The sequence below is a fragment of the Bolinopsis microptera genome, chromosome 10, assembly GCF_026151205.1.
Source record: "Bolinopsis microptera isolate Bmic1 chromosome 10, MBARI_Bmic_1.0, whole genome shotgun sequence".
In the NCBI taxonomy this organism is placed as follows: domain Eukaryota; kingdom Metazoa; phylum Ctenophora; class Tentaculata; order Lobata; family Bolinopsidae; genus Bolinopsis; species Bolinopsis microptera.
Genome location: NC_087081.1, coordinates 6,399,861 through 6,417,320, shown reverse-complemented (window position 1 = coordinate 6,417,320; position 17,460 = coordinate 6,399,861). Strand labels below are relative to the sequence as shown.

General features: G+C 35.6%; 1 protein-coding gene across 1 annotated transcript; it reads left to right on the top strand.

Annotated features, from left to right (window-relative positions):
• The first annotated feature begins 110 nt into the window (after positions 1-110).
• LOC134821987 (probable protein phosphatase 2C T23F11.1) lies at positions 111-15,781 on the top strand. The gene is made up of 8 exons (XM_063832819.1): positions 111-380; positions 4,945-5,023; positions 9,729-9,878; positions 10,796-10,954; positions 12,092-12,229; positions 13,190-13,335; positions 13,629-13,727; positions 14,440-15,781. Exons 1-8 carry the CDS (start codon positions 291-293, stop codon positions 14,491-14,493), a joined length of 915 nt encoding a protein of 304 aa, XP_063688889.1. The 5' UTR covers positions 111-290; the 3' UTR covers positions 14,494-15,781.
• The last annotated feature ends 1,679 nt before the right edge of the window (positions 15,782-17,460 follow it).

Sequence of the window (17,460 nt, the reverse complement as noted above, 5' to 3'; positions counted from 1 at the left end):
ATCACACAAACTTCCAATCATCAAGATGAAGCTTGTAACCATATGTTACAATTGATTATTTACACCAACTATAAATCAATTGTCTTCCAATTAAACCAATTATCTGCCGTAGGATGAGGTACAGAAGATGAGAAAGAAAGTTGCCCTTCTGCAGCAGCTCAGTCACACTCCAAACCACCCCCTGCTCAGTAACCACAGTAACTCTAGTAGTAACCACAGTTACTTTATTAGTAACCACAGTAACTTGGCTAGTAACCACAGTAACTCTAGTAGTAACTCCCCTAGTGACCATGGGACAGACCCTCTCAGAACCAATCACCACCAAGAAGACCTCATCCTGTGAAAACTCCTTCTGTAGAGTTGCATCATCATCCATGCAGGTAAATGTTTATTGTTTTTATATAATCTAGAACATGTGGATTCTGGTGAGGTTTTTTTTAACACGTGACAGCAATAAACCAACCAGCTTCCACTATTGTCCTTTCAATACCCAGAATCACTGTCACGTGTCAAATAATGCCTCATCTCCTCACCAGAAGGCTACGCCCCTAATATTACAATCAGTTGCTGAATTGATCTCAAACTGCCCACTTACTGAGAAGAGGTTTTCCACAGAAACAGTTTTAAAAGTCTATAAATATTACGAAACCGCGACCGAAGGCTATAAATATGTTGTCATATTACTTGGAGTTCAAAGATAGGATTATGACTTATCATAGGATTATAGTTATCATTAATCATTATATTTATTTATTCACCGAGATTAGAGTATAACATACATTTACCTGGATTATACTCTGAATATGATCCGGATAGAAGTTTGAAAAATTAAAAAGTTTGAGTAAGGAGCATCTTATCTGATTTTACGATATCAGCCCTTGTAGCCTTGTTAATTAACACGTTTCGCTGAAAGTCTCTTTCTTGGTTTACCATACAAGTGTTCTGCAACCAGTAATTGTAACCTATTAAGTGTGCACAGTGGTGTGCACTGTGCAATACATTGGAAATAGTGTTATATAATGTGTTATAACACAATGTTATATTATAACGGCTCATTAGACACACAATTTAATAGTTCCTTGTATTACAGCTGAATTATGTCATGCTGCATGTTCTAGTGGTAGAGTTGAGTCATTCAAACCTCATCACGTACTGTAATATTCCCCCACGTACAACCACAATATTAGTGTAATACAGTATTACTAATACTGCGTGTATAATGTCACGTGTAATTTCACGTGCAGTGGTTGTTGTGCGATACAAAATAATAATAAACTGGGTGTTGTGCACAATTATTGGGTGTGTGTGAGTATCATTTCTTTTGCACAGTTTTTAAGATTTCAATTGTGGGTAGGAATTAACAGTGAAGTATAAGTAGCGGCAACTTTAGGACTCACATCTTGTCCAGGAGTGATTGTTTGTGTTGTAAACACCTTGGGGGGGGGGGGGGGGGGGGGGGGGGGCCGGGGGGGCTCAACTCCTCAAGCTTGGTGGAGCACGTCCTAAGGAAAATTGCCGAATGTATGTTCTAGTTTAGGATAGAACCCAATAGACACAAATAAAGAATACAAAATATCTGAGGTAAGAGGAATTTATCAGCATATATTCCGTCATATTGTATTCCTTAATATAAAATATCCCGTCATAATATATCCCGTCATAATATATTCCGTCATATTCCATTTCCATTATATTCCACTTTTCCTAGTCACCGAGTTAAACCCTCAAATCCTACCACGTTACTTAATAACATGATACTTAATAACAACTTTACAGATGTTATAGTACAGTAACATCCTGTATCTCATGATCCTATAAATAGAGGGATAGAGAAAGACGGTAGAGAGAGAGAGAGAGAGAGAGAGAGAGAGAGAGAGAGAGAGAGAGAGAGAGAGAGAGAGAGAGAGAGAGAGAGAGAGAGAGAGAGAGAGAGAGAGAGAGAGAGAGAGAGAGAGAGAGAGAGAGAGAGAGAGAGAGAGAGAGAGAGAGAGAGAGAGAGAGAGAGAGAGAGAGAGAGAGAGAGAGAGAGAGAGAGAGAGAGAGAAGAGAGAGAGAGAGAGAGAGAGAGAGAGAGAGAGAGAGAGAGAGAGAGAGAGAGAGAGAGAGAGCTGGTGTGGTTATTACATTGTGCAATGTGTACCATACATCTCACTTAACAACACATGGTGTTGTATTCAAGAGGTCTTTGAGTGGGTACAGTACCTATGTATAGGGTCACGTCACGTGACTCATGTGGGATACTATAGTGCTGGTTAAGTACCTTTCCTGAAGAAACTCAGAGGTTACTTTAACCCGAGAGGAGCAAATCTAGCTTTAAACGAGATTTATTTATCGATATTTACAAATTTCTTGTAAAGTAACTGCTTAAATGTTCTGTTAAGCCGTTTTGTGAGTAGGAGCCTTACATTTATTGGTCAGGAGACAGGATAATATCAACATGTTAGTCACGTGATATCCCGAGTATTAACTATTAAGTATTGGATTTTAGTAGAAGTAATACATTAAGTAATACATTAAGTAATACATTAAGTATTATAAGGCTCCTCTTTCTCTCAATCTCATGACAGGATCGCCCTGACAGGTTGAATGTGTAGTTACTGTGTAGGACCCGCGGTAATGTTGCAACATGGTACATATTGTAGCAGTATATAATATGTAGAGCCACACCCTCTGGTTTAAACTTTGTACTTTTGTAACTGTCATATTATTACAAAACCACAAAGTGGTGCACTTTCTAGATTAAGTAACGTTATAATGTGGTAAAGTAATAATGTGGTTAAGTAATAATGTGGTTAAGTAATAATGTGGTTAAGTAATAATGTTAGATAATTACGCAAATAATATTCAGACCATCAATATCAAGTATTATACTAGCACTACAATATATTATTATATTTCGATGTTATGATTAAAAAATAATGATAATAGCATTAATATAATGTAAGTAAACACTAGGTATTGAGCAGGTTTATGTGATAATAATAGCATTAATATAATGTAAGTAAACACTAGGTATTGAGCAGGTTTATGTGTTTAATAATAGCATTAATATAATGTAAGTAAACACTAGGTATTGAGCAGGTTTATAATAATAATAGCATTAATATAATGTAAGTAAACACTAGGTATTGAGCAGGTTTAATATCATTAATATAATGTAAGTAAACACTAGGTATTGAGCAGGTTTAATAGCATTAATATAATGTAAGTAAACACTAGGTATTGAGCAGGTTTAATAGCATTAATATAATGTAAGTAAACACTAGGTATTGAGCAGGTTTAATAGCATTAATATAATGTAAGTAAACACTAGGTATTGAGCAGGTTTATGTGTTTAACAATAGCATTAATATAATGTAAGTAAACACTAGGTATTGAGCAGGTTTATAATAATAATAGCATTAATATAATGTAAGTAAACACTAGGTATTGAGCAGGTTTATAATAATAATAGCATTAATATAATGTAAGTAAACACTAGGTATTGAGCAGGTTTATGTGTGATAATAATAGCATTAATATAATGTAAGTAAACAGTAGGTATTGAGCAGGTTTATGTGTTTAGTCGTGGAATGTGGTCAGGGTGGATCACCCTGGTTGAATAATGTCGTGTCAAGTATTATTTCTCTGTGTTCTATCGACTACTGCATAATATTATCATAACACATCAGCTGTTTATAAACAGATAGTATTAATTACTAGTATTAATACTATCCATACTATGCTATCTGTAACACGCCACAGTCTTCTTTGTAACGTTTCTGCTATACCACATAGAATACCTTTAAAGAATACACATACATCCAAAGTAACCTGCAATAACCGGAACAATACATTCAATATAACAGCAACAGTCATGCACATACACGGTCAATATTCTTATATTAAAACTGAACGCACATTTTACAAGATCTCACACAGTACCAGACATGAAGCTCTCACACTTTCTCATCGTGCGTCACGACATATAACGTAATTAATAACTATTTTTATCGGTATTTTTACGGTGGTCAAGTGTCAATCGTGCATGTAGGTAGCTACACGCTATTTGTCATAGGAGCACTTAATGCTTTATTAATGGTTGTATTGATAAAGGAGCAAAGGAGCGTAAGTAAGAATTTTATTATGGTGACGCGAATAGGATGGTTCGATTTTTAAGTGTTTCTGTTAGTCAAATATTGCCCCTTGATATTTTTCATGGTCGATGAAAACATAGACATTAAATATTTATACCGTAAACGACAGTTTTTAATGGATAACATTCGGACAAATAATTCGAAAAACTGATTTCATCACTAAACCGTTCCGTTCTGCTGAAAAACATTTTCTTCAACACTAACTTTATGACAATGTCGAGGCTTTCAACCCAGTTGAAAAAAAAAACATTTAATTGTGTTTGACAAGAGCGACGTTACCAAACACTTAACAGTAAAGTTATCATATTATAACAGATTATAACATAATATTATAACATGTTATTATAACAGATTATTATAACAGATTATAACATAATATTACAACAGACTAGAAAGCCCGTGGTAACAGGGACGAAGCTAGTAGTATTCTTTGAAAGAAAGTTTTAATCGCATCAAAAATATCCATCCCAACCGAAGATACAGCCGATTTAAAAATAAAACACTTTAAACACAACGTAATTACCACAAAACCGATCAAAATGACGTTAAAAAAATCTTTGCACGTGCATGTGTGCATTAAAACACCGTTGCTATGGAACGTTTTGGTTGTTACCTAAATTTCTATTTTTCGTCTAATTTGCACGTGGGCGGTCGTACATACAGACATTCTACAGAAATAATTCTTTGAATTATAGTAGAGATTATAACATAATATTATAACAGATTATAACATAATATTATAACATGTTATTATAACATATTATTATAACAGATTATAACATAATATTATAACATGTTATTTTGTCAGGGATGGAGAATATCAATGGAGGACGCTCATACCGTTCAGATAACAGTTGATGGAGATGCAACACATAACTTCTTTGGAGGTATGTACATTTCTAATTAATTAAATAACTATTAATTGATTAAATACCTGTGCCAGTCACATGAGTCGGGGCCTTACACTATTTTCGAAATTTAAAATGTATTGTATTAAAGAATAAAACTGGTTGCTGTAACAAGGAGCTGGGCCCTTTGCAGGGCCCTAATTGTATACTTTTATAGCGGATAATCTGTGAGAGTTTGGGCGAATTTCTATCTACCAAATTTTAAATATAACTTCAAACACATTAAAATAGTTCTGTCGGACATGAGTCGCTGTCGGACAAAAGTCGTGTTACCATTTAACACAAAGGGGTTACAGAGCATGGCGGTGTATAATGACCTGCCACTCAACCAGTACTGATAACAATATTCACTGGACGTACACTCGTGTATAATTATGTGCTTTGTGCTAATCTGGTATTACATCATTATTATATAATAATTTACAATAATATACATGATATGAATATTCAGTACAAGTTAATAATGATATTATAATAATCGTATGATTGAGCTAAATAATTGTTTGGTACTATACTAGTACTAACTTACTAAGAGTTATTGTTGATGATCAAATGTTTGGATATAATTGTTGATATTATAAGACTTATAATATGTGTTATACTGTATATAATATGTACCTATATTATTTACATGAATATAAGATTCATCTCATAATATTTAGTAAATTTGTCCTGACAGTCCCTGGGGCTGATAAACTTACTATCCTAGATTATGATCTAATATAGCACTGCTAGAAGCTTCTCCTTCTTTGGACAATGTATTATGTTATTATGTTAATATTATTTATGTATGAGGGCCCCTCATTGAGGGGCGGTGGCTACTGGTCTTCTTTAGAAATGTAAAACATAATACTGTGTGGTAATGTGAGTTTATAAAACTGTAAAACATATTGTAATATTTATATTAGTTACTATGTACATATTATATTGCAATATATTGTATTAATATTATGTACATACATTCAGGGTTTCTCCTCTGAGCTGACGCAATGTAAAAGTTTATAATTTGGGGAATGTAAGAGTTAATAATATGTTGTGGTTGTACCTACCTCCCATGATGGTAGATAGCTAAGAACATTGTAGGGATAAAAGATCTATTAGTAGAACGTACAGATAGTCTTCTTTCTCAAACGAAATCTCCGAAATCAAGGGAATCAACTTAATATTGATGGGCTCGGAGCCCCAATATGGTTTCAAGCTGGGATTGTTGAAATTAACATCAGTCACACTGCAACATGTCACTATTGGGTATTGGGTGCTGACTTCCCGAGTAATAAAATACGCTGTTACTTATAAAACCCGCAATTATCACTCCAGAAGAAGTCAAAGTTTCTTTTATTAAACCTGAAAAGCCGACCTTATCGTTAGTTGTAGTAGAGTAGTAGACAGTATTTCATATTATATTGCTTTACTGTTAAAGCGTATCTTTTTCAACAATCACTGCAACGAGCTGTTCTCAACATAACTTACCAACTTCAGAACCACTCTAATTGCTTACCGCGTGCAACCATAGGGCCTGTCAATTGTCATCATAATATCATGGATCAATTAGGTTCCACCAGGATCTGGTAGTCCTCATAATTCTGCGGCCTCTATGTATCGTCATCTCACACAACTCTTTAAGACCCTTGTGAGTTTGGCATGTGAAAATTTGCAGCCTTCCAGACATTGATTGGGTTAACGAGATGTCGTACATCACCTCAAGATCGGGTGACAGGGGGCTAACCCACTGTACGTGCAACCATAAAGTGCGCAGTTAAACAGCACGTGCAACCACAAAGTGCGCAGTTAAATAGCACGTGCAACCATAAAGTGCGCAGTTATACAGCACATGCAACTTGCTAACTAGTTAGAGCTTTAGAGCGGACCCTCCTTACCAATACCACAAATTGCTCCGTCATGTAACACGTTGTTGAGTGATGTGTTGACGACGTCATTCCCCACGCGACGTGACGTCACTAACCACGTTACGTCACTGATTACGTGACGTCACATGTCACGTGCCGTAATTCACCCTATAATGGGTGGTAGGTGTTTGTGTAACATGTTATAGCCTGAATATTGGATATTTCATTAATAAGCCAAGCTGTTGTCGTGTCACGTGACCGGTGACAAAGTAGTCAAGTAGTCGTGTAAAGGAAGTGACCATAATAACAAATCATATTATAATCATCACATCTGCTCTGTATTATAACAGAGTTACAATGTTATGTTACATTGTGTTGAATAGACATTGTAATACCTCATTTACACACATATCTGATCTCTCCTGGGAGGATCTCCCTGTATTGTCATGGTGTTTCCTGAGCTACTATTCTCTGCTATTGCTCAACTTCACCACATCTTCAATTTTCGAGTTTCGAGTTGGTAACCTGATCCGGTAATATTTATTATATATTCTGCTGAGCAGCGCTCCTTCCTTCCATTCTGCAGATGGAATTAAAGTTTTTTTGACACTACAAAAATTCATTATTCAACCATATCAGCTGCTAAAAACCCAGTTTTATATAAACGGTCTTGACAGCTGCTCAGTGCTCGGACACAGTCACTTTCTTCACGATCAGTTGTCACACACAGAGAGATATGAACAAATGTGGACAAATTCCACAGACATGTTGAGAGTGTTCGGACTGTGGATAGGTGGCAAAAAGTGGCATTACATAAGTGGCTAGGATAGGTGGCAAAAAGTGGCATTACGTAACCGACCAGGCATCTGTGGAACTAATGCCAGCACTTTAATAGCAGGTACTATATTGTGTGAAAAGTGTGTACTAGATGAGCTGTATAAATCACATTCCTGGGGTGTAGTTAATGTTGACGTAATGCTCACCTCCTCCTTTTTGCTCGGTTCTCATCTTTTAGCTCGGAGTAAGTAAGTCTGTTAGTTCTTGTGGTGATATGGGGGAGTAACAAGTCCAGTCTCTAGTCCAGACGCTATCATTTCATTTTCATTACAATAACCCTGTGTTGTTTGTTATTGACTACTGATAATACATAATTTGTAGGATGGGAGGAGTGACACTATTTGTAGGATGGGAGGAGTTATATAATTTGTAGGATGGGAGGAGTATTGTTAATGAATTACACTCCGCAAGTTCTTGGAGATGCTTAGCACTAAGATGTTAGCGAATTGTTGATAAAATGAGAGTAAAAATAAAATGTTTGCATAATTGCAATAAAATTGAAGGAAAAGTAAAATACACGCAAAATGTTAATGAAATGTCAGCAATATTACCAGTTAGATATTGAATAATAAATGTTTGGATTTCCTGTTTTATGTTTTCTTTAGTTATATATTTAGGGACGCTGCTCACTCGTAAAACTTGGCTAACATTCAAAAGTATTTTTCGTTACAGTAACATTCAGGAACCTTTAAAGTTAATAGTGCATACTCAATAATACAGTGAATGAGTCACTGTATTATTAAGTATGTGACTCTCATGTTCAACCGCATTCTTGTGCACATACCTTTAGATTTACTCGAGTGTAACCGGAAATGAAAGTGCTTCGTAGTTTTATAATAAAGTAAAACGTTAATGATCCTATGTGGTGTGTAACAAGATCGGATGAATAATGAATATGAGTAAATTAAAATTTTATAACTACAATACTATATCGATACATTGTATTCATAAAACACATATTACCATCATCATGTACATATAAGGAGCTTTTTAAAGGTGCTGTAAAGAAAAAAGCAAATCATATTGCATTGGAATGTTACTGTTAGTACTCATACACCATACTATAAATAAACAGTTTAAAAAAGATATAAATATAATAATATTAGAATCCCGTGAACTAATAAAGTTATCATCTTACCATATTTGGCACCGAACACTCTCAGAACTTGCCTCACATTGCGAAATTTTTGGGATTTATTGAGTTATTGACTGACCTCAAAGAATGAAAGTGAGAGTGTAAATTGTAATTGTGTGGAGAAGTGGCAGGTTACAGAGCTGATGAAAGAACACTCTCTGTGTGTGATGTGTTCTTTAAAGATCACTCTCTCTGTGGGATGTGTTATTTAAAGAACAATCTCTCTGTGGGATGTGTTCTTTAAAGAACACTCTATGTGGGATGTGTTCTTTAAAAAACAATCTCTCTGTGGGATGTGTTCTTTAAAGAACACTCTATGTGGGATGTGTTCTTTAAAGAACACTCTCTGTGGGATGTGTTCTTTAAAGAACACTTTCTGTGGGATGTGTTCTTTAAAGAACACTCTCTGTGGGATGTGATTTGAATATTTATTTTATCCCGTGAAAGTAAAACTATTGATTCGAATACGCTAGAAAATATTTTTAGTATTACTAACTGAATACTGATGTGATAGTATTAGTATCAATGACATAACATTTAATTATTTATGATTGTAATGGCAGTTTTATGTCCTCACAGCTGTTAAATACCTAAGTTAATTATAATTGAAGTTATCGACTACGTTAATGAGATTATCTAGTACTATTTATCTTAATCCCTAATTTAACGAACCATTTCGATAATACACTAATATAAATATTCCAAGATAAAAATGTATATCATATTTATATTGTGAATATTTCCCGAAAGCTTTTATCAATTCTCTTAATAATTGTAACACTACTCTTAATTTAATCAATAACTTAACAAGTTAATTGGTTCTAATTAACAAGCTAATCAGTTCTAACGAGAGCTCCCCTCCCAGTGTATGATGGACACGGTGGCACACAAACAGCCCAATACACGCAAGACAGATTACACGCAAAGCTGGTATCACAGCCCGGCTTCAAAGCGGGAGACTACAAGGACGCGCTGATAAAGTGCTTTGTGGATCTTGATAAGGAGATGTACGAAGGTTTGTCTGTTGTCTGTGAGTTTTAAGCCAGTTTGTTCGTGTGTGTTTTTGTGCCTGTTACAATGTCCTGAAATGTTAGGGTTGTACTGGAAGTATGATATTCCAGCGTGTGGGCCTGCATTAGGCCCATCTTATAATTGTGTGGTATGAAGCTGACTGGAAGTAGACCAGTCATGAATATTGTGACGTCATCACTTAGAAAACATGGGTTACCTAACATTCTAACATCCTGTTCAGAATGGCCATGCCGGGTAGATTTTGGGTTAAATGCCGGGTAGATTTTGGGTTAAATTACTGGCTGGTTACCCAAGCGAGCTTCAGAGCTGATACTTAGTGAAGCTAAACAGTAAACAGTGCATGTGAACTTAGGTGAACTTATGTCTTAAATATTAAGATGCTGACGATAAATTTAATCGGTTAATTACAAAGGCGTTCACTCCATTGCTCCAGCTCTGTTAAAAATCTAAAATAGATGATGTGAACTAGATGCTGTATAAGTGTATAGTTCCTCTGCATGTCTAGGATGTTGTAAAGAATTATAAATATCTTTATATGGAACATGAGTTACAGTTGTATCGGTAAGAGTTATTCTTAGTACTACTATGACGTGGCAAATATATTCGGGATTCCTCAAACCCAAGGATTGATGCCTTAACGGTACTTTGTAACACTTTGTTGGTTATCGTGCACTTCATAAATAGTTGACATGATATGTACGGAGGAGACTAGACATTTAAAAAGGTACTCGTGGAACAACCTTACACAATCCATCATCTTCAACGCTTTACATACCTTTCTCAAAATCATAACAACGCAATTAAATCTGTTATCAGCCACTATTTCAGATAGATCTGGGAAGTTTGCAACGTCAGGCTGCACAGCAGTTACCATGCTGACTAAAAACAACACTATTTCAGATAGATCAGGGAAGTTTGCGACGTCCGGCTGCACAGCAGTTACCATGCTGACTAAAAACAGCACCATGTACTGCGCTAATGCAGGGGATTCCCGGGCGGTACTCAGTGAAAGGGGGCAGGCTGTACCTCTCTCTTTCGACCACAAGCCCTCCAACGAAGGTGCGTGCTAAATTCAATCATTTCAATAATATTTAATCAATTAAATTAATCTTTAACGCTTGATTGAGAAAATACCAGTGCTATCATGACGTGATATTAGGGATATATAATATATAATAATAATTATACTGTCAAACCAGTAATGATTTGTGGTTTTCATTTCAAAACGTTTACTGATATTATAATATATATACTGATATAAAGATTAAACATGCACTAAACATGTACTAAACATGCTCTTTACCGCTAAAGAGTTATACAGAGGGACTGATTGCTTTCCCTACTAGGCTGACTTATTGTTTGTCTGACAATTATCAGAACTTCATCACCAACAATATATATCATCATTATATAGACAGCTGTGATATGTATCTTTAATATCTATATTTCTATTATTGACCTGTATCCTGACCTACTGATTGTTGGATGGGTTATTATAAAGCGAACTACATTTACTCTCTGATACAACTATACATGATCTTGTTTTGTTTTAAAGACCCGAGGGCCACCCTTAAGGGCTTTGAAACCGGTTTATTGACAATATATAAATAAACTGAAATCGTAACATTCATGTCAATACTAACTGAAATAATATACATACATACATGTTACATGGCGAGATCTCCATCCAAAGGGATTAGTCTGCGTCATCTGCGTCATTACTTTGTATTTGTAAATAATATAATCTGTAGTTAAAATAATAATACTTACTGTCACTTGATTAAGATATATTATGATGTAATAAAATTAATCTCTTTTATTTCCACACTAATTCTCACACCAAGCTTTAATTCACACACCAAAACTTTAAATTTTATCAGACTACAAAATATGTCCTAATATATACGTCTCTTATCTTTAGCTATCGGATTAATCGTGAAGATCTTTAATTAGATTAAATATCATATCGCATAATTAAAGAACAATTAGACAGTAGACAGTAGTGAACATCAGGTGACTGCTAATTAGTAGTCCCAGCTAATAACTACCACTATTAATATTACAGAGGAGACCAATTAAAAAACTCTGTAGTCAAGATCAGGATTCAGGTGACTGCTGATTAGTTAATCAGTTAATTAATAGTTAATTAGTTAATTAGTTAATTAGTTAACCCAGCTAAAAATATTAACATTACAGAGGAGATGAGACGTATTAGAGCTGCTGGAGGTTTTGTTGAGTTTAACAGAGTTAACGGTACACTTGCGCTCTCCCGCGCACTCGGTGACTTCGAGTTCAAGTGTGCTACGCGTCTTCCCAAGGATCAGATGGTTACAGGTGGGTTTTCATCTTAATTCATCCAAAAATGTTTATGTTTCGTTTTCATGGCACGGAGTTATGCCTCAAAAACTCGTGATTAACGAAATCATTCTGCTTATCAAATCACAAGTTTTGTTTTCCATTGAATAACATAAAGATTATATTTTTTAATGCAAAAGTATATAACGGAAGCTTTTATTACTGTGCCTTGTATCGTGTAAAATAATTACATAGATGCCACATTTAGATATCATGATAAGAACTGTTCTGTCCGTTTTAGTATCAAATGACACACCCAAGTTTGTGCGATTAAAAATTTTTACAGCGTTTAAATAAGATGTCATCCAATTGGAAATTTGTCAACTTGTCATACTGCTACCGTATCAAACAAAGCACCCGCCTAAATTTTTGTGGTGTAATAGCTTCGGTTCATTTTGTAAGATTTAGATAGAGCAAGTTGGGTATGGGGTATGGGTTGCAAGAACTGAATATTAGGGCTAAAAGACCAATTAGCCACAGTCATTACATATTGTTAATTTGCTCTGGAAATATTGGTTTTGTTTGCTACATCTAAAGATCATCGAGAAAGACAAGTAAAAACGCCGTTTAATCGTAGTTAAAAATCGCGAAAATAAGTGGTTGCTTTTTATCTTTTAAAGTATTTATCTCAAAAGCCGTATCTGCAAGTGTTCTAGATTTATCCGCGAGAACGTTCCTTCCGTGTGCCATAGAAATGTTGTTGAAGTCCTTCATGTTTGTAGGGCGCTGTGACAAACTTGTTCTGAAAGTCTAAATTGTCATTTATGAGTGTGTTATCAGCCAAGCGCGGCGCACGCGCATAGACATAATGACATGCATATCATGCGCGCTAGATTGCATAATTTATTAATTTGATTATTTTCATTAATGTAATCATTAAATTGAAATATACAATGTATACCCTTTATTTGTTACTTATCACCAACATGACCATTTCAGCGGTACCCGAAGTGACTGTAACCCCTCTCAACGATAACCACGAGTTTGTTGTCTTAGCTTGTGATGGTATCTGGGATGTGTTGACCAGTCAAGAAGTTATCGATTTCATTCGACCTAAATTAGCAGAAGGTCTTAGTCCTGATTCAGTGAGTATGTTACAGAAGTATTGCAAATTTTACACTGAGATCCAATCACGGTATATATTGAAACGGTCGGTGGATGGGGATCTCTCTCTCTCTCTCTCTGTTCTGGGGATCATTATTCATTATATTTATGCAGCTCTGTAAAATAATTTTCATAGCTTCTGCTGTGCTAACTCTTTCGTCTCTGTCCAAATACCCGTCCAATGAACAGCTATCATGTCAAGTTATGCAAACCTTTACATACGCAGTGTTTAACCTCTGCATAATCAATGTTTAACCTCAGCATACTCCCCCAGATTTGTGAGGCAATATTATCAAAGTGTTTGGCTCCAGTGACGGGCATGGGAGGTACTGGTTGTGATAACATGACGATAACCCTTGTGGTACTACTTCAGGTACGGTACCAATGATTGTTAACAAACCAAAAGATTTATAGGGGTCGTTCCAGTGGCGTAACGTTGCCATTTGGCGCCCCCCTATTGGCTCTCCCTAATATTAGACAAATTAGGTGATTTTAGAGGATACGCCAGCAAAATCTCTAAAAAGAATGTGTTTCTAGAGCAAAACGCACAGTTTTGCTAATATTGTAGTTAAGTTTTTCAAAATTGTCCCACATTCAAACGACGATTCGGCGCCCCCCTTAAGAATTAAGATGGCGCCCCCCCCCCCCCTCCCGCACAGCAGGGTTGGCAGGACCCTTTGTTACGCCATTGGGTTGATCACATATAACGTTATCACTTTATGGACAATGTTAACCTCCCCTCCCCCCTCCGTAATCAGTTTTACACATAGCCATTGTGTCAAAATTACACTAGCGTAATCATTTGGAAACCCCTCCCCTCGGCTGATTACGTAATATGTGAACGACCCCATATTATACATTAAATCTGGTAAAATGAATATAATGTGCATACTCAATACTTAATAACACATGTATATTTTGTTATTTATACTGAACAATTAAAGTTGATTTGGTTGTTTATTACTGTCTGCTCATTTGTATTCCTTTACAATAGAGTCTTGTGACGAGTTATGTAAAATGATGTGTATAATTGTAGTATATTCATACTCATAACAACGAAATCTTGATATTGATGATTATTTCAGGGTCAAGGTTGGGGAAGACTTATCGAAAAGTGTAACCGACCCCTCACATCCTAGTGTATCTAACATAGCAACTACCACTATCATCCAAGAGGGAAAAGTGGTACCAAGCCAGGAAATCTTCTCTAGGAATCGGATTAAATCAAGATTGATTCCGTGGGGATTGAAAACATCGACAGTCAATATATAGACAATAGTGAACGGTGCAGTGCAAGTGTATGGGAAATATTTGATCAGATTGGACCGAGGGTGTCTTTGAAATTGAGCTGTATTTAATCAAACATTTGATCAATTAATTAAGTACTTAATTGATTGATTCATAAGTTGGTTAACTTATTATGGTTATATGCTTTACATAGCTTGTAAATTGTTGATGTTTTGTACATATATTATGCGTGTCATAGTTCAGTCACTTCTCCTTACATTTTCAGTGAGGATCTATCATTCAGTTAGGGCTGTCCAGAACGATCTTCTTAGATTCATCAACCTTCTCCAAATTTCACTTTTTATCGTCGAAAGATCAGGTATTGCCGGCTAACTTGCAAATCTGATCTTTATGGAATTGGAATGATTTTTTGATACTGAACCATTATAATGATTATTATGACATTCTCGACTGAAGTTTTAAAAAGCAAGGAAACGCAATTCTGACAAAATCTCAATCGGGAAAGTGCTACAAACCCAGGACTTGTTTCCGAATTGCACGACTAGAATATCCTAGATCATATTAATGGATTATCAGACATCTAGATGCGTAGACTACTCAACAATATTCGGTTGGAATTTGATCAAAATCTGAATATAACAGAGAGCAAAACGCGAAGTTCTGGGCAGCGGCGGCTTGTCTTATTATGTATTTGCTAATTTATTTGTGAGAAAATCCCATATTGCATGTCATATCATAATGGGCACTGTTAATCTGATATCTCGGCGGTGTTTCTTTAGGTTCAGCAATTTTTATTGGATTGGCTTTTTTGGTCGGATGGACGAATAATGTTTCTGCATGAATGATTTATCCTTCAAATTGTACTGTGTCCTATGAATCTATAAATTGTAATTTTCATATCATTGACCTCGTCATTAAATTAATATACTCGTTACTCAAGTTGGCAACACATCATTTCATGTATAAAGCCTGTATAAAATAATTTAAGCTATTTCTCGATTACATATTTTAGTTGTATTAGTGTTGCGGACACTGCATCTTTTTGTGGAAGTTAAATGTGTAGTACGGGTTTCTTCACCTTAACCATTTCTACTACATAGTTGGAAATACTGATTTACAAATTACATGTATGATTCAAATAAATATTTAAAAGTTGTCTATTTTCTGACAGATTACAAATATACCGTGTTTTACTTAGTCTATGAAAATGAAATTAATCATATATCAACATACAGATTTGTACAATGGACAAAAACCAAATCTGAAATCGATGCAATAATACTTATATGTTTAGACTAGTGTAAAAATATGACAAAAATTACAGTTCCTGGTCGAAATGCAAATGGGTATTGTTACAAATGTGTGCTCCTGTATATCACCACTGTAACCATCAGCCGATATTATTATTAGTTCGCCCCTAGCTTGCAGGAAGTAGCAGCGGTAGACATGCAGTGTTTACAATTATACCAGTCATGGTCACAACATTTTAGTCAGAAGACTAATCACGTGACATTAACTATGTAGACAATAACAATCACGTGACAAAAAGTGTACCACGTGACCACCTTGGCAATAACAAAACCTCATCATGCTGCACCGCTCTTCATGTAGCAACATCACACATGACAGTATAAAGTGTAACTAAACGATCACGTGCCCAATACAGCGTGCTGTTTTGTTATGATATCCGCTGCACGTGCCACCGCGCGTGACGCCCACGTGTTCCTCACGTGACATAACACATGAGACACATCTTCTACAACATGGTATATACATTATCACATTGTACACAAGGTAATAAGCAGGGCTGTACATTTGCTCTTTCTAAACTCGGTGTTACGTTTCAGCTCTGCCGTCCTCTCGAGTGACCTGTATCAGTTTTATAATTTCTTTATCCGCGGTTTTATCTCGTATCCTAATTGCCCGGGTGTCATTTCTCCGTGTTAGTTCTTATCGTTTTGCTGGCTAGACTGTTTTGTTCAATGTGTGGTTTACAGACTGAATGTTGGGTGGCAATTATATAGTGGCCCAGCATTAGTAAATAGCAAAAATGTTATAGATGAAACACGACTGTTTTATGGCTTTTATTCTTCTTGAATTATAAGATCATTACTTTTTAAAACTGTAAGTTTTCATCCGAATGTTATAGTTTTCCGCTTACCAATACCAGTTGAAAGGTTTATGATGGTCGCAATCAATGGCTAAATCATTAGATAGACCCTATATATATAGGCTACAGTTATAAACTATATGATAGTTATATGATTGGTGTAGGCTCGCTGTAGCCATGAGATATTACACAAGACAGTATACCATTCATACTGTACAATGGTACGAATCCGTATGAGTATTGAGTGTGATTGTGGGAGGTGGCCAACAATATATAGATGATATCAGTACGTATACAGTCTGCGACTGCCAATATCTATTGCTATTGACAACTTTCATTGAATTAACACTTCTCGTCAGAATTGTATTGTTCGACTGTGCCAAACCGTCAAGAGTTTCGTCATGAATAATGAGTAGATAAAATGATATTTGTTCAAAGGGGGAAAATTTACTAATAATGCAATAACTCCGCAGATTGCTATTTCTACATATGTTTTCCGGTAAATTGGTCAAATTTCGAGCAAAATTTCTTCTTGGTTCCATGTTTGGTGTTTGTCACAGGAATATAGCCGGCCGGAAACGTCACCAATTTCATTCATGCCAATTGCCAGTGCAACATTTACTGTAGTATATGTATTATAATACTATATTTATGTGATGCTGTAATGGTCACAAAAATACTTATGGCATACTTATGTCATTTTATGGTATATAAAGCTACCAACTACTGCATAAGTTATGCAGTAGTT

Coding starts and splice junctions, on each gene's coding strand:
- LOC134821987 (XM_063832819.1), top strand. CDS start 291: ATGGGACAGACCCTCTCAGAACCAATCACCACCAAGAAGACCTCATCC. Junction 5,024..9,728: donor AACACATAACTTCTTTGGAG/GTATGTACATTT, acceptor CTCCCCTCCCAG/TGTATGATGGACACGGTGGC. Junction 13,728..14,439: donor CCCTTGTGGTACTACTTCAG/GTACGGTACCAA, acceptor TGATTATTTCAG/GGTCAAGGTTGGGGAAGACT.